The 23,201-nt window shown below is 53.2% G+C and overlaps 1 protein-coding gene across 6 annotated transcripts; it reads right to left on the reverse strand.

Annotated features, from left to right (window-relative positions):
• Positions 1-966: 966 nt before the first annotated feature.
• On the reverse strand, positions 967-23,201 carry KANK4 (KN motif and ankyrin repeat domains 4). 6 transcript variants are annotated; one of them, XM_041483454.1, is made up of 10 exons: positions 23,137-23,201; positions 12,436-12,514; positions 9,513-11,270; positions 8,361-8,472; positions 6,874-7,095; positions 6,258-6,345; positions 5,668-5,887; positions 4,206-4,348; positions 2,857-3,057; positions 967-2,287 (listed from the first exon to the last, which is right to left on the reverse strand). In XM_041483454.1, exons 2-10 carry the CDS (start codon positions 12,449-12,451, stop codon positions 2,198-2,200), a joined length of 2,850 nt encoding a protein of 949 aa, XP_041339388.1. In that variant the 5' UTR covers positions 12,452-12,514; positions 23,137-23,201; the 3' UTR covers positions 967-2,197. The 6 variants fall into 6 exon arrangements, with proteins under 6 accessions (XP_041339388.1, XP_041339390.1, XP_041339385.1 ...); XM_041483456.1 differs by having other exon boundaries at positions 5,668-5,884; positions 9,513-11,273; positions 23,137-23,191; XM_041483451.1 differs by having other exon boundaries at positions 9,513-11,273; positions 23,137-23,190.

Below are 23,201 nucleotides of genomic sequence, written 5' to 3' on the forward strand. Positions count from 1 at the left end.
ACTTAATTGTCTCCATTTGTCCTGCGCAGTGCTCGCACTGGGGGTGTGTTTCTCCTTGCCTATATTTAGTTTGATCTCTACAGTGATATTGGAATATATAAATTAAGGCTGGCTCTGGCTCTTTGTGGCACTGAGATCCCACAGATGGTTTTCTGTGCAGTCTGGTGCTTTGACAGCAGGAATTTTGGGCTCTGGGAGATGCCCATCAATCAATCGTTGATCCCTCAGGGTCCACATGAGCAGAGGAGCTGCTCCAGGGGCTCATCCTGGGGGAGCTGCTCCTCCCTGGGGAGATGATTTGAAGGGCAGAGAGGAATTATGAGGCACAGGAATGAAAATCAACATCCTGGGGATGCATTAAGCAGCCTGGGCTGCAGGGATGGGAACAGGAGGGAAAGGGGCATTGGAGGGGCCAGGGGGAGGCAGCCAACTCTGTGGTGCCTCCCTGCAGAGCTGCAGCACGCCCCAAAAAGAACCTCCCTGGCCCCAAATCGAGGAGGAGGAGGCACTTCCCAAAGCCACCCTGATGATTAGCAGAAAATCTCTCACATTCTGCTGAAGCTGGAACTTCCACCTTCCTCAGGGAAGCAGCAGGAAAATTCCTCTCTGCAAGTGTGGGTCCAGAGCTGTCAGGGAAAAAAACTCAGTGCAAACTGTCAAAAAATTGTGTTATGGCTCTTTGTGTTTGCAGCTGGGCCCGTGCTGGCTTTTGTAAACAAACTGGGGGAATTCCTGCAAAAAATATCCTACCTTGTCATATCCGTGCAGGGAGCCCTCTGGGGATGTGGGGGGTGTCACTGATCTGAAGAAAAACCTCAAAAATGGCTGGTTTGGTGCTGTGCAGGTGTGGGAAGTCACCCCAGAAAAGCCACAGCCATGGGGACAGGAACACACACAGGGAAAGGTTTAATTCATTTTATTTGTACATAAAGGAGGCATTTTGGGTTACAGATTTAAAAAAAAAAAAAAAAAAAAAGGCAGATAGGAGTTTGAGATAGTGAATGCTCTGGACTGAAAATATGAAGAAAGGAAAGAAAATTGAGCAGATGGCAGATTTCCATGGAAAACAGAGGTCAGGGCTGTTCTCCCCTCCCTGCAAGGATGGGGGCACAAGGCAGCTCAAGAAACATTTTGTCAGGATGTGAACTGACTGAACAACAACCAGAGTGGTCCAGAATTTACTTCTGCTTACAAAAAAAAAAAAGAATAATTAGCTAATCAGGGAGATCTGGGTGTGCTCCACCAAAGCCAAGGGAGAGCACCCACTGGGTCCTGATGCAGCAGAACAAGGATGCTGGGGCCTCTGTCAGCAGAGGGATTTAAGAAAAAACCCAGATTTGAGGTGATGCTGGACCCTGTGGGTGCTCCATGGTGGGGGAGACCCAGTTCCAGCTCCTAAATCATGGCTTGGCTTTACAGGAGGAGTTTGGGAATATTAAAATTGAGCAGAGGCAAAGCAAGGAGCAAACACTGCTCCTCCAAAAGGCAAAGCCACTCCACAGAGCTCTTGGACAACATCACCACACCCTGGGATGGGAATCTGCTGGGATCTCCCCGTGCTTGGAATGCCCTGCCCCACCCCACCACGATGCAGAGCCTGTCAATGGGCTGCACTTCCCCGTTAGCTCAAACTTAATTAGGGAAAAATAACAGCCATATGGTAATTCCAAGCCCAGGCAAAACAATGTCTGCGTGTTTGGGTCTGGCACACTCAAATATTTTCCTAGAGCATTAATTTTTAATTCTTACATCAGACCCGCATAAGCAAACATAAATAGGATTTTATGCTTTCCATAATCCATCCAGCTTGTGTTTGTTGTTACATACACTGAGCAATCGCTGCCTGCCACTACTTACAGAAGAGCTGATAATAAATATTAGGACACAAACTTACAAGTTAAATGAGATACAGTTAAGTAGTCGATTAAAAGGACACCCATAACCTCAGGTTACAAAACACTAAGTATTGCTGCTCTAATGTGCTTCTCTCAGTTATTTCGGGTGCTCACCTGCCAAATCCACCCCGGGAGGAGCAGAGAGGAGAGTCTGGAGTTGTTTGTGGCACAGATCAGGGCTGGGAGTGGGACGAGTGAGGAGAATTAGGCACAGGGATGCTCCTGCCCTGTGAGCCCGCTGCAGGGCCCTGCCCCAGCGGCGCTGCCAGGCAGGAATGTTGGCTCCAGCTGCCCGGGGCAGGTCACACCGGGAGGGACGGGCTGAGCTCGATGTGGGCTCGCAGGAGCGCCGCGATGTCCCCGTGGGCCAGCGACAGCGCCGAGTTGCCGCCCTGCAGGACACAGAGGTGTCAGAGTGAATCCCTGCCCCGTCCCCAAAGCTTCCCTCCCTCCCTCCATTCCTCCCTGCCTTACAGTGAGTCACCATCCCAAACCCCATCTGGGCCTCAACCACGCCAAACTCGGCCCAGCTGTGCCTCTGCCCGGCCCCGGTGCCCTCCTGCACGCCTCAGATAAAATTACAGTTTAATTAGAAAATAGTCCTGTAATTCCAAGCGCAGCCCTGTGGCCCGGCAGGAGGAATTTCCACCCGCTCCCATCCCCATGGAGAGGCTCCATTCTCAGGAGTTAATTGCTGCTCATTTCTTGGAGCTGAAGCTCCGCTAACTCCACGTGCCCAGGATTTCACCTGGGATTTTTTAGGATGACACCAATGCTCCTGCCCGGCCTATGGCTGTCACAGCCACCCCATCCAGCACCAAACCCAGGGGGTTTGGTTCAGAAAACGCACTGAAATCAGCACTTCTTCCCTCCAAGCCCAGCCCCGGGGGATTGCTGCCGGGCACACGGGATCCCGGCGGAGCGTGCCGCTGCCCCAGCCCAGCGGTGCTGCGAGCCCCACCTTGTCCGTCAGTGTCACCAGGCAGCCGGGCTGCGCCAGCAGCAGCCGGACGATGTCGGCGTTGCCCTGGCGACAGGCCACCATCAGCGCCGTGCTGCCCTCCTCGTCCTGCAGGTTGACATCGGCCTGGCAGGCCAGCAGGGCCCGCACCATGTCGTCCCTGTCGTGGCTGACCCCCAGCATCAGCGCGGTCTGGCCGCCCTGCAGGGGCACAGCTCGGGCTGAGCATCCCCTGCCCAGCGCCGCCCCCTGCCCTGCCCGCCCGCACTGCCGGGGGGAGCAGTAGGAATAATAGTAATAGTAATAGTAATAGTAATATATAATATATAATAATATATACTATATTATATAACATATATTATATATCATATGTTATATGTTATATACTATATATGTTATATGTTATATATTAATGATCTGATAATATTTTCAGTAATATAATAATAGTATAATATATAATAATTATTATTTTTATATAATGGTGTGTGTATATAATAATATATAATATTATTGTATATATAATAGTATAATATTATAATATAATAATATAATTATACTAATAGTTGTATAATGTGTAATTACCATTATTAATATATTATTATTATTATCATTACTACATACATAGAATAATTGAATCATTTAGATTGGCAAAGCTAAGACCACCAATTCCAACCATTAACCCAGCACTGCCAAGCCCACCACTAACCCACATCCCATAACCACAAACACAACATTGCCTATTATTATTGCATGGTTCATATATGATAATAAATCACATTAATACTGCATCCTGTTGCATGTTATTATCAAATCACCCTGGGGCTCCTCAGCGGGTGTTGTGAGAGGCACCTGTTCACTTGTGGAAGGTCCTTGCACCAGCATGGCCAAACTGCCCAGCTGCCCCCAAATGTGGGTTCCCCAAATCCTCCTGGGCAGTTTATTCACATCTGGACTAACTTTCACAGCAGTTTGGGAGCAGAGATGGGTGAGGGCACTCTCATCCCCAAACCAAAATGTGTGACTCTGATGAAGCCCACCAGCAAACCTGGCGCTCCCACGCCCTGGGGTTCAGCCCTCGCCGCTCCTTCCTGGCAGCACTTCTGATTTTTACCTCAGAAAAACCTGTTTGCAAAATTTCCAGCCTTTTTTTAGTTTCTCCATTTGCCCCAGCTGTCACACCCCTTCCCAGGGAGCTGCTGGCTGGCCACACTGCAACTCAGCTGAGGTTTCTTTGGGAACGTTTGGGAAGCAGCAGCTCCAACCCCGTACCTGCTGCCAAGCCCCAGCCTGGCGCTGCCACAGAAGACAAAGAACCCAAATTACTGCCCCAGCTGACTCCTGTCACACACCTGGGCAGCTCTCAGGTTGACATCCCCCTCCTTCAGCAGCCTCATCACCACCTCCATGTCCTGGCGGGTTTCGGGGGCCGCCAGCGGCGTCAGCATCACGGCCGTGTAGCCAGCACGGTTCTGCAGGTCCAGGCAGCACTTGCCTGCAGGGGATGGATCCAGCCCGTGGTGGATCACCCAGAGGGAACAGAAAGGAAAGAGGGAGTCATACAACGTGTGGCATCTTATATTTCCAGGAAAAGGAGTGATTCCATAATGATACAGGACGGGGATTTATCTGTTTTGAATATCCGGGCTCACAGCATTAAACAGCCCCTGGTGCTACAGTTAATTACAACTGTTGAGGTCAACTCAATTAACTTTGAAGACCACAACACATAGAAATTAAAGGGGGATAATTAATGCCTCAAGCACATGCTGGTTGGAGCTGTGGGCTGTTTGCTTTGGCTCCCGTGGCAAGGGAGCAGCAGAGAGACACCCATCACCCAACGGGTTTGGAAAACATCCTGGCCCGGTTTCACTCATTTTTCACTTCAAAGAGCCCATTTCCAGCTCCTCCACGAGGAATGAGTGTCTGAGGGTGAGGGCTCGGGTCCAGCCTCGCCCTGAGGAAGCAGCTGGCTCAAACCCTTCCCTCCCCGCGCCTCTGCGGCAACAATCGGGTTATAGATGTGTATGATAATCTGCCATTTCCCAAACATTTCATGGATTGTCCAGCCCATGAGAAAAGGCCAAAGTGCCTCTGTTCTCTCGGAGCACGAGCACATTTTTGCCCTGTACAAGCTCAGCTGAGATTTTTGTTCTTTCATTGCAACACAAGCTGAAAGTTCAATAGTTTAACATGGGAGTTTTTCTGCAGTGCTGGGCGTTTCTTACGCTCTCAGGGATCTGATCCTCCTGCCCCAAGCCATGATGTGGCTTTGGCTGCTGCAAGAAGCTGGGGAGCCAACGCATGGGGCCATGAGGGACATCCCTTTGGATCCAGCAACCCTGAGCCATCCCAAAGTCAGGCTGCAAAGGCCCCAAGATGTGTGAGGGCACTAATGAGCCTTCATGTCCCTGAGGAGCCCCAGCTGGGACCCCCAACTACATCCATGGGCCCAGAGCCGAGCTATGGGGGAGGATGTTGGTCTTGAGGTCAGCCAGGTCTCCTGGATGGACCTCAGCCCTATCCTGGTACTTTGGATGGATCTTGGAGCCCTTTTTTCCCCCTGGATGGACCTTGCCTTCATGTGTGTCTCCTGAAGGGGGCCCTTGCAGGTAGGTGGCTCTTGCAGGTAGGTGGCCCCACCTCTGTCCCACCTCCTTTAGCTCCTGGGAGGACCCTGCACCTCCTTCAGGGTTTGCCATGTCCCCCCATTCCCTGTGCAGCCACCCCTCATGGGACCACAACCCCATGGCAAGAGCCACTGCCACCCCCTGCCCAGCAGGAGCCCTGGCTGAGCAGAGTGGCCGTTCCTACCCGTGTCCAGCAGGAGCTTTGCAACCTGGAAGTTGGAGTGGGACACGCTGTAGTGGAGAGCTGTGTTGCCATTCCTGTCAGGCAGGTTCACCACGGTCTCCAGGAGCTGGGGCTGGATGTCCCCCAGCGCCTCCAGGTACGCTGCCACCACCTCCGGCCTGGAAGCCTTGTGGCTGGACACCTGGAACCACTCCTGGGAGACGGAGCCGAGGACGTGCTGCTGCAAACACCAACGGGTCACTGTCACTGTCACTGTCCCTGCAGAGGAGTGGCTGCCCCAGCTCCTGGCCCCACCCAGCCAGCACTCAGCTTGTGGGTTTGTGATTGCTGCTACAGCTTGAGGGGGAAAGGAATTTCCTGTGGTAACTTGGATGAGTAACCAGACAAAGCCTTCATCTTCCTTTCCCCCCCCTCCCACCCCCTTCCTTTCTTTTTGGCTGCTGTAGAACTGACTCAGATGTCACCTCACCCCCCCTCCTCACAAAGCTGTCCAGAGCACAGCCTGCAATGTGCCACAGGGATAATCTCATCCATTAAAGTGAACAGAGAGCATGAACCGTGTCTGAAACGGGACTGGGAAATATCTGTACCAGATGCTTGTTGCTTCTGCTCCTGATTTCTGGGAGGTGTTCACTGAGGAGCTGGCAGGCAGCAAGGAAATCTTCAGAGGGTTTGCATCTAAAGGGAAAAGACTTTTGTAAATCCACCATGGACTTGCAGGAGATACTGAACCAAGCAGGAGAACACAGTCAGATTAGGTTGGAATATGTTCAACACATTTAAGTGTTTAAATTATTGGACACAAGTTGTCCCATTGACTTGACACAAATGTTAGGTACAAAGCTAAGCACTTCAGCAGAGTTTTAAGCCCAGAGCCACAGATTTATGTGGTTGATTTCACCTATTACAAAAATCCTTACGGTGGGGGAAAAAAAAATCTTATTCCTGAACCTGCAAAGAACTTTACCAAAAAACTTTCCATGAGAGGGGAGAAATGAGCTAACTCACCAGACATGACTCAGTGTAGGGCTTGAATCAATCCCCATTAGATTCTGTAGTAACTCAGAAAATATGTAGCTCTTTAAAGCCTTTTCCCTTTCCTGCAGAGGTCACCACTGCTGTTCCACCAGAAGAAGCCCCGAGCCAGCCCTGCAGTGCCACATCCTGTGGCCACCACAGCTCGGCCACCACCCGTGTCCTGGTTACCTGTGAGCCTGGTGCTGAGAGCAGGGTGCTGCTCCTGCTGATGCCTCCTGCTCATCATCATCATCATCCTCACGCCTCTCCCCTGAGGAAGCCCCTCTGCTTTCCCTTCCAGCCTGCTCGGGCTCCGCGTCCCCGGCTCTGCCCTCGGCCTCGGTCTCGGTGTCGCCGTCCGACGCGCTGTCCTCACAGCTGGTGTCTTCTTCACTTGACGTTGTCTCGTAGCTATTTGAGGACACCAGAGGTTACTCCCTCCTTCCCCAGGCGCAGCCACGGGGCCTGACCAAGGCTCATTGCCCCCAATGGGCCTTGGGTGAAGCCCAGAGTGACAAGCAGCAAGTTAAAAGGTCTGAGCCACAGCCGAAGTCGGGGTTAGTCTTTGTTTGGCTCCTTAAGCAGCAGGAGTGTGACAGAAGCAGTTAATGAGCAGCAGGCAAGGTTACTTCAGGGTTTTGGAGGGATGTCCATCACACACAGCCTGGGCAGGAGCTGCCTCCCTGCTGGGAGCTGCTGGCACGGTGGCAGGGTGACAGCAGCACGGCCCCCGTGGCAAGGAGGGACTGGTGGCATCGGCAGCCTCGAGGAGCACGAGACAAAAGCTGTGTCTGCACGGCTTTTGGGCTGAAGTCTTTTGGGCTGAATCCACCATTCCAGCAGCCCTGATGGAGATCTCTCCTCTGGTTGTCTAAAAGCATTAATATTAATAATGTCTTCCACAAAACAGAACGTTCGCTCTGATGGACCCCAGAACTTTCCTCAAAGTAACCAAGACTCCTCCAGTCCCTACAAGTTGTACCCACTTGGCAGAACCCAGCAAGTGGGAAGTCAGGGGAGCAGGATGTGAGCAGAAAGCAGCACCCAGGCTGGCACACACAGCTGTCTGCCCAGCCCAGGGACAGTGACACGTGTCCTGCACTCTTCATGCCAGCACACATTCACCCCAGCAGGAGGTGCTGCCTCTGCCCAGCTCACAGGCCGAGGAGTGTTGGACACTGGACACACCTGGAAAGGGGAGCACAACCCAAAGTTTCCTTCACCCCAAGGTAATTCCTCATCTACCAAAAAAGTCTTTTCCCAGGCCCTGAACCAAGTGCTGCTGGCTTTGCTGGAGCGTGGGGGCAGGTTAGTGGCAGCGTGCTCACCCAGGCAGTGCTGGCCTCCTCCAAAATCCACCAAGGTCAGTGGGAATCTTCCCAGGGAATCTTCCCATGGGATATCCCCAGCTGGGTTTTGGATGAAGCCCCAGGAGAAGGGTGTGCAGGGTGTCAGTCCCCAGCGTGTCCCCGCTGCTCTGAGCACACCACGGCCCTTCCTTAACGGGGTTACTCACGGGTTATCAGTGCTGGGTTAAAGAAGGGAGAAAAGAGGCTCTACTTCAACTGGCCTTTTAATCAGGAGGGGAAAAGAGGGGGAGAAAGAATGACTTCTCCAGCCATACAGAGGACATTCCACGTTAAAAGGCAGTTTTTGTCTTCTGAATGGATGCTTACCCACCATTTACCCCAACAAACTGGAGATTCTTTTTGGTCCCATTGCCTCCTGCATGGAAACCATAACCTTTCTTTTTCATGATGGATTTAAGACTTGTGGTTGGAGAGTTTTCTACCAAAATACAAAATAATAGATTAATTAAGCAGATGTGCCATAATTAGCAATAATTATTCCCAACCTCTACCTCTAGCAATCATAATTGTAAGCATCTTATTTCATAAATACAAAATAATAGATTAATTAAGCAGATGTGCCATAATTAGCAATAATTATTCCCAACCTCTAGCAACAAGCTACAAATCATAATTGTAAGCATCTTACTTCACCTTATGAGAGTCTTTTGATGTCTTGCAAAATTACAGATGCAGCTGGCCACAACCTGAACCTGCCCTGCCACCTTTAATAAGGTCTCAAACATCTCCAGGTGACTGGGAATATAAAGGAAGTGACTGGGAATTATGTATTTGTCCTATGAATATAAGTAGATGTTACTTTTGTAATACTGTTTTGGTTTTTGGGGTTTTTTTTCCCCACTAGCAATGTACTGGAAAATTCCTACATAAATCTGCTATAATACTACATGGATGAGTTTTTCCATTGGAATTTGAATAGTGTATATATATTAAGGAATAAGTCACTTATCTATTTGCAAGTCCCCTCCCTCCCCCAGAGAACAGGCATTGGATTCCCATCTTCATATAAACTAAAATTATTTTAGATGAAGGTCTGTGAGTGGGGACAGGTCTTTTCCCAGCCTGGTCGCTCAGTTAGTTTGACTGGTTTGGGTTCTGGAGAACTCCAAACTTCATTTACCCCAGATGAGCACCAGCCTCATATTCTTGCAAACTGAGATGTCCAATCCAAATAAAAAGAATGTTTATTTGATGGAACAGCCACCAGTGTGGCAGCTTTTGGAAGCTGATCCTGCATATAAATGAGCCACTGCTTTACGAGCTCCTACATCATTTTGTTTGATGTCAGATCCATAACTTGTGCCGTGCAGACATTTGCCTTTCTCATCATGCTTTGTCGAGACCATTCCTGATCTGACTGACAACAACTGTTCCACCACATCCCCCCCTGCTCCACGCTGGAATAAATGGGAAAAGATTTGGCCCGGACACATCGAAGCCTATGCCAATATTATTTACCCAACTGTTGATAGTGCGTGTTGGAATTCTCCTTATCCACGGGCCCTTGCGAGGAGTAGGCAGAGAGCAGGGAGTTTAGGGAATTAACTAACTGGTTCTGGATGGAGCTGAGCTTGGAGGCCGGCTGTTTGATAGCGCTGGCCAGCTCGGGGTACCCGTGCTCCAAGCACAGCCACTGCTCCTGCAGGAGCTCCTGGATCTTTTTTACATATTGGCCAATGGGGTCAACAGCCGGCAGGTCCTCGTGGCCAGGGGCACCTTCTTCTTGCAGCCCTTCCCGAGGGTTATCTTCTCCAAAGCCCGCCTTGCTTTGGGCTGCGTTTGGGCCGAGGGAGTCCTGGTGGTTCTGGTTGTCGTCGCCGGGGTGCTCGTGGATCTGCAGCCGGGTGAAGCCCGGAGCAGCAGGCCCAGCCTCCATGCTGGCCTCACCAGAACGTCCCCGTGCTCGAGCAGCTGCCGGCCCCGGCTCCCTGCACGCCCCCACGGCCTGCGCGCTGCTGTTCTCTTCCCGGTGGGAGCCGCAGCCGATGGATCTGGTGGAGAGTGGGATGTTGACGTTGATGCCTTTGTCCTGGGCCTGCCTGAGCGCTGTCACCTGGGAGAGCTCGGTGTTCACCGCAGCGTCCAGGCGCTGCAAGGCCCCGCTGCCCCGCCGCCTCCGCAGCTCAGCCTCTCTGCACTTCTCCTGCCACAGCTGCTCTTCCAGCTGAGCTCTGGAGCTGGCCAGCAGCTTAATGCTTTTCTCCTTCTCCTGGATCTCATGATCCTGCTGCTCCAGCACTGCCCTGACCTGCTCGAGCTCCTCTTTCTTCTTGGCCAGCTGCTCCTCCAGGTCAGCGACCTGCTGCTTCAGCGCCGTGACCCCGCCGGGCTCTCCGTGGTCAGGAGCCTGCGGAACACCGCTCTCCTCGTCCCCTCCAGCGCGGACGTTCCTCTCCTCACCTTCCTTCAGCACCTTCAGATCCACCTCACTCACACTTAGCCCCCTTTCCGCAGGGTTCCCGTTCTCCTCTGCCAGCCGGAGGGCAGCCGGCGCCGCTGCCTCACCCCTGGCCACGTCGGAGCCATCGGCGGCATCGCCCTCCTCACCGCGGCTCTCCATCACCACCTGCAGCTGCTGGCTCTGCCAGGGGGCCTGCAGGGGCACAGCCCCGCGGGGCTCCATCTCCCGCGGCGGGGTTAGGCCGCTGCTGTCCGAGCCGGGAAGGGAGGCGCTTTCGGAGCCGTGGCCGTGCTGCGGAGGGCTCCGGAGCGGCGGGGGTCCCGCCGGGGGGCTGTGGCCGGGGGGCAGCGCCTCGGGCATGCTGGAGGCCCGCAGCAGCTGCGGCCGCGCCCTCAGCGCGTCCTGCGGCCGGCCCAGCTCCGCCTGCCGCCGCGTCTCCGCCAGCAGCGCCTTCCTCCGGTAGCTCGGCTCCTCGGGAGCTGCCTCGGCCGGCAGCAGGGCCCGGGGGGGCTCTTCCCCCAGGGATGCCTTTCGCTGCGGGAAGGAGCAGGTGGAGGTCCAGCTCTTGCTGGGAGCGGCGCTGGAGCAGCCGCGGGAGCCGCTCTCGGGCAGGCTGAAGTTTCGGGGCAGGGTGCTGAATTTGGGCTGCTTGGCTCTGCGGTGGATGTGGACCCTCCTGATGGTGTTGCCTTTCTCGATGTCGTCCACGTACTTCAGGAAGTCCAGGTCCAAGTGGAAGCCGTAGGGTGTCTCCAGGGAGTAGGGGAGGCTGCGGGGCTGCTCCCTGTCCCCGTCGGGTTTGGGTGGCTGGCCATCTGCTGGAACATCCCCCCAAAAAAAGAAGAAATTATCGAATTTTGAAAAAAAAATTGTGTAGAGCAGGGGGGAGATGTTTTTTCTCTTTTCATCTCAGTTTTGGGCAGGCAGGGGCTGCAGCTCATTATCGTGGTGAAGCTGTGCAGACACACAGTGACACGCACCAAGCTCTGATCTGGTGCATCAGGTAATTGTTGCACTGAGGAAGCCAAAAATTTCCTGAAATCATGGCTCTAATTGGCAATTAAGCAAACAGCAGGTTTTGCAGGCAGAGCTGCGTGTCTGTGTAGGTACAGAGAGCTGCCTGGTGGATAATAAATCCAGCTCAATAACAGAATGTGGGATCAGTCTGTGACAATGACATTCTTCAAGGCTTTGGTTTTTTTTGGTTTGGTTCGAACTTTTCAGTGGCATAAGCAGTGCACACCGAGCAGGAAAATCATTGCCTCGCTTCACCTGCAACCACCAGGTCACAAATTATTCCTTGAAAATGACAGATCTGGGCAGAGGCTGCTGCTCAGAGCCGCAGCCATGCAGAACACACATCCCAAGGTGACCGGCTCAGCTCCCAGCACAGCTCCTAATTGAGGCAAATCACCACTAAATGGGTGTCACTGTGTTTGCCCACCCAGCCAGCACAGGCAAACAACAGCTCTCCGCCAGTCTCCCACTTTAACACAGCCTGCAAACAAATTCACAGCCCCCAGATTTCCACCTTGAGGGGTAACAGTTAAATTTCTGCACTTTCCTTTCTGCAGGAAGTCCCTGGAACCACAGTGGTTTGGGCTGCTCTGCAGCTCTGAGCAAATGAGTTGCTGAGGTGCTGCCTGGGTGGGAAGCAGCAGGTGGAAGTCAGAGGAAGGACAGAGGGAAGACACCTCTGGGGTCATCCCAGGGCACAGGAGCACAGCTGGAGGGTGGGAGCAGGGATCTGTCACAGAGCATGGGAGGACAAATATGTGCTGATCTAGAGCTGGGACCTGCTTTGCTGTGGTTTTTAAGAAATCAGCATGATAATGAACGATGGATTATTCACCTCTTGGCCCCACATCTACAGAACAGGTTATTTACAGCATTTCTGGTAAGGAAATTACTCCAGGGCTTGGTTGGGTTTTTTTTTTTCAAGGAATAAATGAACAAAAAAACATTCTGTAGGCTCCATACCTTCTGTCTTCTCCATGGTGGGGTCTAACTGGGCTGTCACTTAAGCATCTTCTGACAAGGGCTGAGGAGTCGCTTCACCCTTGAAAAAAGAAATGGATACTTCTAATTTCATAAAATAACACACTCAGCCATGTGAACTTCTCTCTTCATCTCTCCTTAAAACCTTACAAGCCTTCAAAGGCCACCCCCCTCCCACTTCCCATCTTCTGCAGCCCAGTGGTGTCCAAGGGCTTTGAAGCTGCTAAAACCAATAGCTCCTTTTCCAGAGGCAACAACTTGTGCTTGACAGACACATCCCAGGGAGCTGGTCCTTGTCAAACACCCCCTGCATCACAGAGGGTTTGACTGCCAGCGAGGACAGACAGACATTTGGGATGACTTGGGATCGATGGCACAGGGACTCTCCACTGACTCCTGTGAGCTGAGATATCCAACGTGATAAAAGCTCCCTGACAACAGGGATACAAACTACACACAGAAATGACTGGTTTGCCTTTTTTTTTAAACCCATAACAAGCAAAGATTCAAAATTTATGTTGACTCTCATTCTAATGACAGCCATTACTTCAGAGCACGTCCCTACTGTTAAAAAGAACCTTCACCAAATTGCACTGAACCACAGACAAATTGCTTTTGGCTCGGGGAACAACTTCAGGTGGAGATCTACCACAGCCAAAACTGAGATCTTCACATCATTTCTGGGCTGTGTTGCCAGAAATGGTAACACATTTCCAGCTCCTTCCCATCACGTGGGCACGGACGAGACCCTCCTGGAGCATGAGAAATGAAGGCTGGGAACGACCAAGAAAGGTCCTGGGTGAAACTTCTCAGCTCCAGATCCTTCAGGAAGGCACAGGGAGGAGCAGGGAAGGGTGAAGGAGGTTGGGGCAGCTGGACATCACAGTAGGAGGCTCCCTGGCTTGTGTGAGAGGGACAACAACGCTCCAAGAGAGAAGGTCTGGTTTTGATTTCTGCTGCAGAGGATGACGTGGGAGTTTCCTGAACAGTAGGTTGTTTGTTTATGACTCTCCTTACAGTATCTAGTTTGGTTCCTGGCCAGAGGCGGCCCCACAGCTGCTTGGAAGTCCATCCCTGCTCCTCCAGTGCATCCCTGAGCTATGCAATATTCTCAGGGCAGGACCAAGCGGAGCAAAGCCTGTGCTGAGCCAGCCCCAGCTCACACCCATCTCATGGACCAAAACACCAGAGTCTGAACTCATTTTCTGCGTGCAGAGCTTTGCCTCAGCGAGGGCTTTAGCTCCTGACCACAGCTCCAGAGCTCCCCAGGAAGGGGCTCCAGCTGACCTTTACCAAAGACCAGCTAAAAAATGGAGTCGAATCCTGCTGTATTGTTACCAGAGGACATTGCCACATCCCTGGAAGCATCCAAGGCCAGCTTGGACAGGGCTCTGAGCAGCCTGGGATGGTGGAAGGTGTCCCTGCCCATGGAATGAGATGATCTTCAAGTTCCCTTCCAACCCAAGCCATTCTGTGATTCTATAACAAATACTTTGGAAGATCAAAACCTTTTATAGAAACAATCACTTGTCAATCACATGGGCATGTTTATGGTCAATGCAGAGCCTTGATGGGAAGTCAGGAAGGTCCCAGCCCACGGAGAACATCAAAGCTCTCCAAAGCTCCAGCAGGGTCACCTGGTTGATGCCCACCCAGCACCCTGTGAGCTCCTGGAAAGCTCCTCAAGTGCTCTCCAATCAACCACACTCCTTCTACAGAGGACAACTCCTTCTGTCTCCTCCTGCCAGTGAACAGCACGTGCCAAAACAAACACCCACCTCTTTCTCAAATGTTGTTTCTTTCCCTTAATTTTCCAACTGCAGCCAATTCCAGCCTGACCAGCTACACTCCACTCTTCTAGGTCATTTATTCAGAAAGTTGCGGGGGGGGGAAGCCAGTGAAGAGGATGGTTTTTAATATCTAGATAATTACATTTGGATCATTTATGAGCTGGCTGGGTCCCAACTCTGCAGCCCAAATTGATACTACGACTACTCTCCTTTGACCAATCTACTTCAAAATCGCCTCGTAAAAGGATGCTGAATGTTCCCAACCAGCTTGCTGATGCTCTCCTGTCCCCTCCGGGGCAGCTCAGGCATGGAGAAGATGGCTTAGAGCCAAAAATGTGCCTCTTTGGACCCCACAGCTGCTCTCCCATGCCTGTCCCTAAGAAAAATGAGATTAAAATATGAAGTCATCTGCCAGAAGTAGCAGACCCCTACACCCAGAGTCCATAATTTGAGGCAGGGTAACAGTTTTAGGTGCCTCTGCATCCTGCTAAAACCTGTTAGCCTGACCCTCTGCCAGGTTCTATACTTGCTGAGTTTTCTCTATTAAATGAAATTGAAGAACATTTCTTTTTCTCCCCATGCATCGCTGATTCTTACCTTTGCTGCACAGGGAGGATTAATCCAGATTGGAATTAGAAAGTTTTTCTCAAGGCAGGAATAAATACATAGAGAAATGGAAACGGAGAAGCCAAATATGTGAGAAGGCAACAGAGCGAAGTGGTTTTATTCCCGGGGGCAGCCCGTTTGCAGGGACAATGTACTGTCTTTTTAACCAGCCTGGACTCAAGCACTGGCTCTTTACACTCACATTTAACCCCTCTTTCACTCCATCTTGCCAGGCAATGTGAGCAGCTCCCCCATCCACCCCAGCCAGCAGAAGGGAGAGCACCATGACATCCCCAAACATTTAAATAACAAATTAACTCAACCACGTACCACAAATACCCACAAAATCCATTCTCACAGAGTGTCTTGCTAGTAATTTTAACTGGGAAACAGTTAACCCTGAGCCTACAAATAACACGATAACCCACCAGCATTTAGCACAGTCTTGTCAGCTGTAACACAACATGATCTGAGCTCTGCCTGTCTGCCCTCCTGCACTGCAGCAGCGGCTCCAGCACTTCGTGATGGAAGGAAAAACTGGTTAGCAAAGCATTTTGTCAGGTTACCTGCTCAGGCTGGCACCCACAAACCCCCCGGGCAGCAGCAGCTCTTGCCTCCCTCCAAAGCATCTTCTCCCAGGGAAGGGCTCGGAGCAGCGACCGCGGCGTGGCTGGAGCCCAGCCTGCTCCAGCAGTCACAAACTTGGTCAGCTGAGCTGTGACCTTGCTCAGAAAGCAAATACAAGTTTAAACCAAGAAGCACAAAAGAGGGATTGATTTTCCAACAGAGCAGCCCACGGCTCTCGGATGACCTTTGCGAGGACAGTTCAATCCCGGTGCATAAAACGAGTTACTTTTCCACGGAATAGTTCTTTTTCCCAGAAAACACAGAGCACCAAGCGTTGCCCGGGCTGTCGAGGGGGGTGCTGCCTTATCAGGGCTGATAATTGAAGAGAGAGTCAATAATTAACGGCGGCGTTGCTGCTGTACCTGATGCTGCAGCTGCAGCCCTCCGCATGCTGCACCTCCGGGCTGGAGCATTAGCAATTCCACCAGCGCTCTCCCGAGGAAACGCAGCCGGCTGCCGCGGCTCGGGAAGCTGCGGAAGGGCTCAGTGTCCCCAAATCCTCCGGCAGAGCCGCGTTCCCACGTGTGGAGCAGGCACAGCCCCTTGTCCCGTGCCCATCCATCCGCAGCCCGCCGGGAGATGCCGGACGGGACGGGCGGCACGGGCAGGGGGTGTCCCGGTGTCCCGGGATTCCCGGGGGGGACAGTGGCACTCTCCGTAACAAATCTCCAGCCCTCGGCTCTGGGGTTATCCATCCGAACTTCCAGCTGGCAGCGGGCGAGGCAGGGGTCAGCTGGCAGAGCAGACACTGGAACAGGCTGCCCGGAGAAGCTGGGGCTGCCCCTGGATCCCTGGAAGTGTCCCAGGCCAGGTTGGATGGGGCTTGGAGCAACCTGGGACAGTGGGAAGTGTCCCTGCCAATGGCAGGGGTGGGACTGAAGGAGCCTGAAGGTCCCTCCCAACCCAAACCAGTCTGGGATTCTGTGATTTTGGGCAGGGCGGCTCAGAGATGGGCAGAGTGCCTGTCCCAAGCCCGTCCTGAACTCCTGCATTGGCATTCCCCTCGGGCATCCTGGATTGCTGCCCCTCCAGGCTGGCAGCAGGGACAAATCCCTCTCTCTCTGCACTGAACTTGCAACAGCCTCACGCTTGCAGAGGCGTTCAGGGCTGCAAAACTCTTCCAGGGCTGGGAAAGAAAATCCTGGGAAGCGAAGGCATCCCCTGGGAGCTGGGGGCTCTGCTGGGGGCTCTCACCAGGCAGTGCCAGCAGCTTTCCCATGGCCCAAGGAGCAGCACGACCCGAGTCTCATGCTAGGGAGGAAAAGCACATCTTGCCTCTGTGTGAGAGCAGAGCTGCTGGCGCTGCTCCAGCTCCCCGCAACCCCAAACGGGACTTTAACACATGAGCTTTGAAGAAAAGCAGACAAGCTCTGCCTTCGCAGGAAGCACAGTATCTGGACGCACAGAGAACCAGCAGCGTTTGTCCCTCTGCCAGCGGCACGGATGGGTTAAACTTCCTACCCGAGGAATGAAAAATCATCTCAACGCCGCCTTTCCCAAAGGCTGCCTTTCCCAAAGGCCCTTTCCCACGCGGCTCCATCCCACACCACGCTCGGCAGCCGTGGCTTTCTGCTTTCACAAGCAACTGCTGAGCCTGAGGTTCAAAACCAACTCCAGAGCACGCTGGCTCGCTTTCTGCTGAATTCCTCTGCTTTAGCTACGCTCGTGTGTCTTTTCTGAGCACACTCTGCCGCTTGTGTTCTCCAGGCAAAGCAGCACCACGGGAAAAATGCACATATTTCTATACATATATTTCTATACGTGTATATATCTCTGATTTTAAAGTCGTTCTGAAAGAACTGTTCGGTTTTTCCACTGGACAGACCTAGCAGGAAGCTTTAATTTGGAGCATTTCCTCACTGCAATTACCCACATATGACCTACAGTTGTTCCCACATTTAATCCCTCTGGAACTGAAGAAGTCTGTGACCCCTTAAATAAGCTTTTAATCGGGAGCTACGAAGGGAAAGAGTCAAAACACGCAAATTAATTAATTATGGGCTGGCGCTTGATGGATTTACATCCAGCCTCTGATAGCTTTGCCCCAAGGGGGGTGTGCAGGGTGGGAAGTGGGGAAGGGGCTCACCAAGACTGTCCCCAAGCAGGAGAGCTGAGGTCATGGCCTGGAACTGCTGCTGCTCCACATCAGGGGCATCACCGCAGCTGCCGGGGGGTTTGCTCTGCTGAGAGGAACCAGACGGCTCTGAAGTGGCTCAGGAGCCATCCCTTCCACCCCCCCGGGCACCACTGCTGCCTCCCTGGCTGCTGGCAGGGCTGCTGCCCTCCCCTCCCCACAGAGAATCCCTGTGGGATGGCAGCTTTGGGCTTCACTTCCCCACCACGGGTCCGTTCAGGTGGGACGGGACAACTGAGATCATCCAGGGACACCTCCCTGCTCCAGCAGGGTCACCCCAGAGCATCCTACTCAGGAATATGTCCAGACAGGTCTGGAATATCCCCAGTGAGGGAGACTCCACAGCCTCTCTGGACAATCTGCCCAAGGCTCGGTCACTGCCCAGGGAAGAAGTTCTGCCCCACGTCCAGGTGGAAATTCCCAGGCATCATTTTCTGCCCATTCCTCCTGTGCCATTGCTGGGCACCACTGAGCAGGGCCTGGCTTGTCCATCTGACAACTCCCTCTGGATACCCATGGATGGGGTCCCTTCTCAGTCATCTCTTTTTGAGACTGAGCAGGGCCAACTCTCTGTGCCTCCAGGCCCTTCCTCATCTCCACAGCCTCCACTCCAGGAGCTCCATGTCCCTCTCGTCCCGAGGAGCCCAGAGCTGGACACAGCACTCCAGATGTGCCTCTCAGAGCCGAGCAGAGAGGCAGGATCACCTCAGGGTGACCCACAGACAGAGCTGGCCCTCGGCACCCAAAGGGTTACACCCAAACCTGCTCCATCCGGGCGGTCTGGATTGCACAACAACCCGGCTGCAAATGGACATACCAGGAATAAAAATGGCCTCTCGGGGAATATTTGTTGTAGGGATTTTTTAATTCTGTTTTCACTGCAAAGGAAGAAAAATAACCCACTTCCAGTCTGCTGGGGACATGCACACGGGTGGGATCTCTGCTGTGATCCTCTGCCCGCTGGCACAGCCGCGGGAAGGAGTTTCCCTCCAGGAGGAAAAAAAAAAGAGGTTTGAAAACTTTGTGGGATTAAACAAATACCTAGCTAAATAAAAGCAGTTTAAAGTCCTGGTTTGCACTGCAAGGAGCTGTCATGAGGTTTCCCAAGGTGAGAGCAAACAGGGTTGCTGCTGGATGAGGTCTGAATCCTGGGAGCCACCAGCCACCTTCCCACGTGTGTCTGGCATCACAAAGTCACCACTGCCAGTGGTCCTGTGCCCCAGAGCATCCCTTGGAACGGCAGCTTGAGGGGGCAGAAGGCAGCTGAGCAGACCCAGAATCAAAGTGGGGAGACCAGACAATGCCTGAGCCACTGCTACAAAGCCAACAGCACCCAGGAGGGAACGTTCCCAAGCTGGATCCATCCCAGCCTGCAGGCACACCACACGTGCTGGGCAGGCTTCCCTCTGCGCTGAGGCAGAGCAGGACTGGATTTAGGATGCAAAATCTGTTACTTATGGGAAGAGCCTTCATCCTGAGACCAGTGGATGGTTTCAGCACATGGCTGATGACAACAGCACCTTACTGCACCCCAGGAGGAACCTCCCTTGGCTGCTGCCTGCCCAGGGCATCTCCAGAGCAGAGCCGGGAGCTGGAAGCAATTTGGGAATGCTGGAGAGGGACGAGCTCTCTCTGCAACCCATCAGCTCGTGGCTGATGATGGAGAGGTCCAGGCTGGCCTCCCACCCTCTCTGCACAAAAAGCAGCAGAGGAGGAGCGGCTGGGGCTGGAGCTGGGGGCTGTGCACATGGAAAACATCCTGGAGGCGTCTGGGGCCTCCCCGGGGTTTGAACCAGAGGCTTCACAAGGAAGCTGAATAATGATCCCGGCACCGCTCCATAAAGGAGAGGATCTCTTTCAGCAACCCCCGGGTGTGCAACCCTGGGTACTTAAACAGCCATTTCAGGCCCCTTTCCTTCCCAGTGTCTGTAATAAAGCTGTGTGGATTCTGATTTTATTAAAGCTGCTCGTTGCTGTCTAATAAATGTTATGAGCTTCCTGCCAGCATTTCCATTAGAGACGGGTCAGACCTGGAGGTATCAGATATCCAAACTCTCTCCCTCTTTTCTGGCTTACCAGGAGGGGAAAATGATCACATTCACCCCCTCCTCTGATAACCTCTTTTCTGACTGACCTTCAGCTCATTCCAGCCACAGACTCACAAAAGCCTTGGTCGATTCTTGTGATTTTATCCCGTGCCTTGAAAACTGTGGTGTTTTCCCTAAAGTCTTCTCTCCCAGAGCCAGGTGAGCACAAAAAAGCACCCAAAGCCCTGAAACAAAAGTGCTCCATAGTCAGAAGGCAGACAGAAATCTGGGGTGCCTCGTTTCTAATGTTTACTCTCTTTGCCTCAATCCCACAAGTTTTGAGGGAAAACAATGAGGTCCTGCTATGGCTTTTGGTCTCTTCCAAGCTGCTGGTTTCTTCCTCCCTGACCTTGGACAAGCCAAGCTTTGCTGCCACTGATACTGAATAACTCCCACGTGGTCAAAGTGGGAAATTTTCGGTGCTTTTAGGAAAACCCTACTGTCTGCATTTCTCTGCTCCTCCCTGGGCAGCCACCGCAATCCCCCACGGAGACACGGAGCCATTTCCCATCGATTTCTGACCCCAGCCAACGAGAGTCGCATTGATCACACTCCTGACAAGTTCAAAAACCTCTTCACACAGGAACATTTCTTTTTCAGGACACCTGAAACCACTCTCCCCATTGACTGGGGCTGCAGAGAGGGAGGATGTGCCGCCTTCCTCCTCTGCTGGTGATTTCTGTGTGGATAACGGGAGCTGGGAGCCCTGGAGCAGCACTTCCCACCTCTCACCCATTTAGGAAATGGGGATTTTCCTCCAGGTTTTTGACCAAGCCTCAGCCCTTCACCACATATTGCTGGTGCAGTTTCTGCTTTCTCACTTACACCACATTCAACCCTGATGGGCAGAGGAACCGGCTGCAAAGATGAATTTGGGATATTCTCACTTTGAAGATGGAGACCTCTGTGTCTGGGTAGGTTTTTCACCATATTTCACATTTCTGACGCCATCAAATTGTCCACTTGGGTGGACATTTGGTATTTTCTTAATAATGACACCACCTTCTTTTTCATGTGCTGTTTAAACCCTGGGATGGGCAGGACTCGAGGCTTCCCAAAACATGAATTCCCCTGAGGTTTAAAAGAAGCAGGAGCTCCCTGCAGCCAGTTACTCCCCACTGCTCTCCCCTGGCATTGTCACTGAGGATTTCTGCCCCGAGCCATGGGCTCCTTCACACCCCTGGAGTTGGGCTCAGGGTTTTATTGACCAAAATCTGCATCCCACTGCTCTGGAGCCAGGCAGAGTCACAGAACCCCTGTCAAGTGGGCCACCAAAAGGAAAATACAGTAACTTTCCATATTGGTTTTTTTTCCCTCATCAATGGGGCCACGCTCATGTGGCTGCTCCCAAAACTTCCTTAAAAAGACCCAAGATTTGATGAGTTAGGCTGCAACGCACAGCGATGAAAATGCGACTTTTAAAATATTTGGCAGCTGTAAAACCACCAAGGGAGGGACCTGAATTGGCACCGAGCTGGTGAATGAGCCTGTGTTCATCCAGCAGCCATGTCCCAGGATCTCAACACCGCTCCTGATTCAAGGAATGCTTTGAGAGCAAACCTCTCCCTCCCAAAAGGTTCCCATGCCAGAGGCTCTCTGATGGGAAGCGATGTCATATTCCTGCCTGATGGCAAAGAAATATGTGGGAATGGGACAGACCCAGCACTGCATGGGGGATGATACCTGGGAGGCAAAGCCTGCCTCACAATAGGACTTTCTGGAGAGAAGCAGGATGTGACCAGGGTTTTCCTGCTCCCAGGAAACTGCACCAGGAGTCTGACAGAGCCCACAGCAGCAACAGGCTCCCTGACACCTCATCTTCCAGCTCCAGGGCTGTTTTAATGAATCCATTCACTGATCCCTCCTCAACCACAGATTCCCCAGCCAGGTCCCTGCTCATCAGGTTGTCATTTCAGCAGATATATTTATATTTTAAATATTACAACCAAAGCGACAAATAACCAGTGATTAACATGAGGTTACAGGTTTCCCCTCCTCCTTTGCCATCTCAGGTATCATTCAAGAGATCAGCTTTTCCCATTTAGCCCATCCAAAATCAAACACAAACCACCTGGAAGACTGCAAAACACGTCCAAAGGCAAATTCTGATTTTTTTCACATTGCTGTGGGTGCTACCCTTGCCCTACATGAGCAATGTTTTTGGGTGTTCACCAATTTCATTTGGGCAACACAGCTGAAATATTTAATATCTGGGGTGGCTCTGGACAAGGGAAGCCCTTCCTGCTGGTGTCACATCCCAGAGCTGTCAGGAAAATGAGATATCCCTGAAGAGCCCAGACCCACTTCCAGCCCTGCACGGTGAACATCACACCCAGAGCATCCCGACCGCCGCTTCCTCCATCCTGAACTCAGGTGAACTTCCAGCTGACATTATCCAACCCTCGTTCTGCCTGCTCATGGACCACCCAGCCTCCTCTCCAGCGAGCTCAGTGATGTGCAGAGCTCAGCCCCTGCAGCAGCTGGGCGCTCCCTGCTCCTGGTTTCTCCCGGAGCCCATCCCGAGCTCCCAGGCCGGCTGGAATCAGCATCTGCCCACTGGGAGCTGAGGAAAGCCGCTCGGGCAGAGCTGGGCTGCTCGGAAAGGCGATGCTGCCCGTCCCTCCGCTCCTCCGGGACACAGGGAACCCGAGCACAGCCCGGCCAGAGCAGGAATGGGTCACGGTGCCAGGAGCTGCTCCGTCCCGGCGGCTGGAACGCCGGCAAGGAAACGGGGAGAGGCTGCGGGCAGCGGGGGGAGAGCGCGCTCAGCCGGGGGCTGGGCTGGGGCTTGGCTGAGCCCAGGCTAGGCAGGGTTTTATGGATCGGCTTTGAGGCTAAACACAGCTCTGGGGACTTCCACTGCAATGCCCACGGCCTGGGGGCCCTTCCCAGCCCTCACACGGTGACCTCTGGGGCTCCCAGCAGGGCTCGGAGCTTTCCTGCCCTCTCCCAGCTGCCCAGCCACGCTCAGTGCCCCCATCCCGGAGCCAGGCGTGCTCTGGAAACATTCCCGACCCGAGTGAGCCACGGCTGATGCTGCCCCCGGGCAGCCTCGCCAGGGGCCAAGAGCCCTGGGCACCCCCGGAGCATCCTTGGAGCACCCCCGAGCACCCCCGGAACATCCCTGGAGCAGACCCAGGAGCACCCTCGGAGCAGACCCAGGAGCACTCCTGGAGCAGACCCAGGAGCACCCCCTTGGAGCACCCTCCAAAGCGCTCCCACACACTCCTTGAGCACCCTGGAGCATCCCTGAGCACTTCCAAAACATCCCTCTGAGCATCCTCCAGCGCACCCTCCGAGGCACTCCCAGCGCACCCCGAGCATCCCCCAGCGCTCCCCCCGTCCTGGAGCAGACCCAGGAGCACCCCACAGCGCCCCGGGCACCGACCCCGACCCAAAGAACCCCGGGCGCGGAGCTGCCCGCCCGGCGCGGCCGTACCTGCGGGCAGAGCCAGCGCGGCGCTCCCGCTCTCCGCTCCGCGAGGGAGCCGGGGCGGGCCCGGG

This window comes from Pyrgilauda ruficollis, unplaced genomic scaffold (genome assembly GCF_017590135.1).
Source record: "Pyrgilauda ruficollis isolate IOZ18807 unplaced genomic scaffold, ASM1759013v1 scaffold6, whole genome shotgun sequence".
NCBI classification, from domain to species: Eukaryota; Metazoa; Chordata; class Aves; order Passeriformes; family Passeridae; genus Pyrgilauda; species Pyrgilauda ruficollis.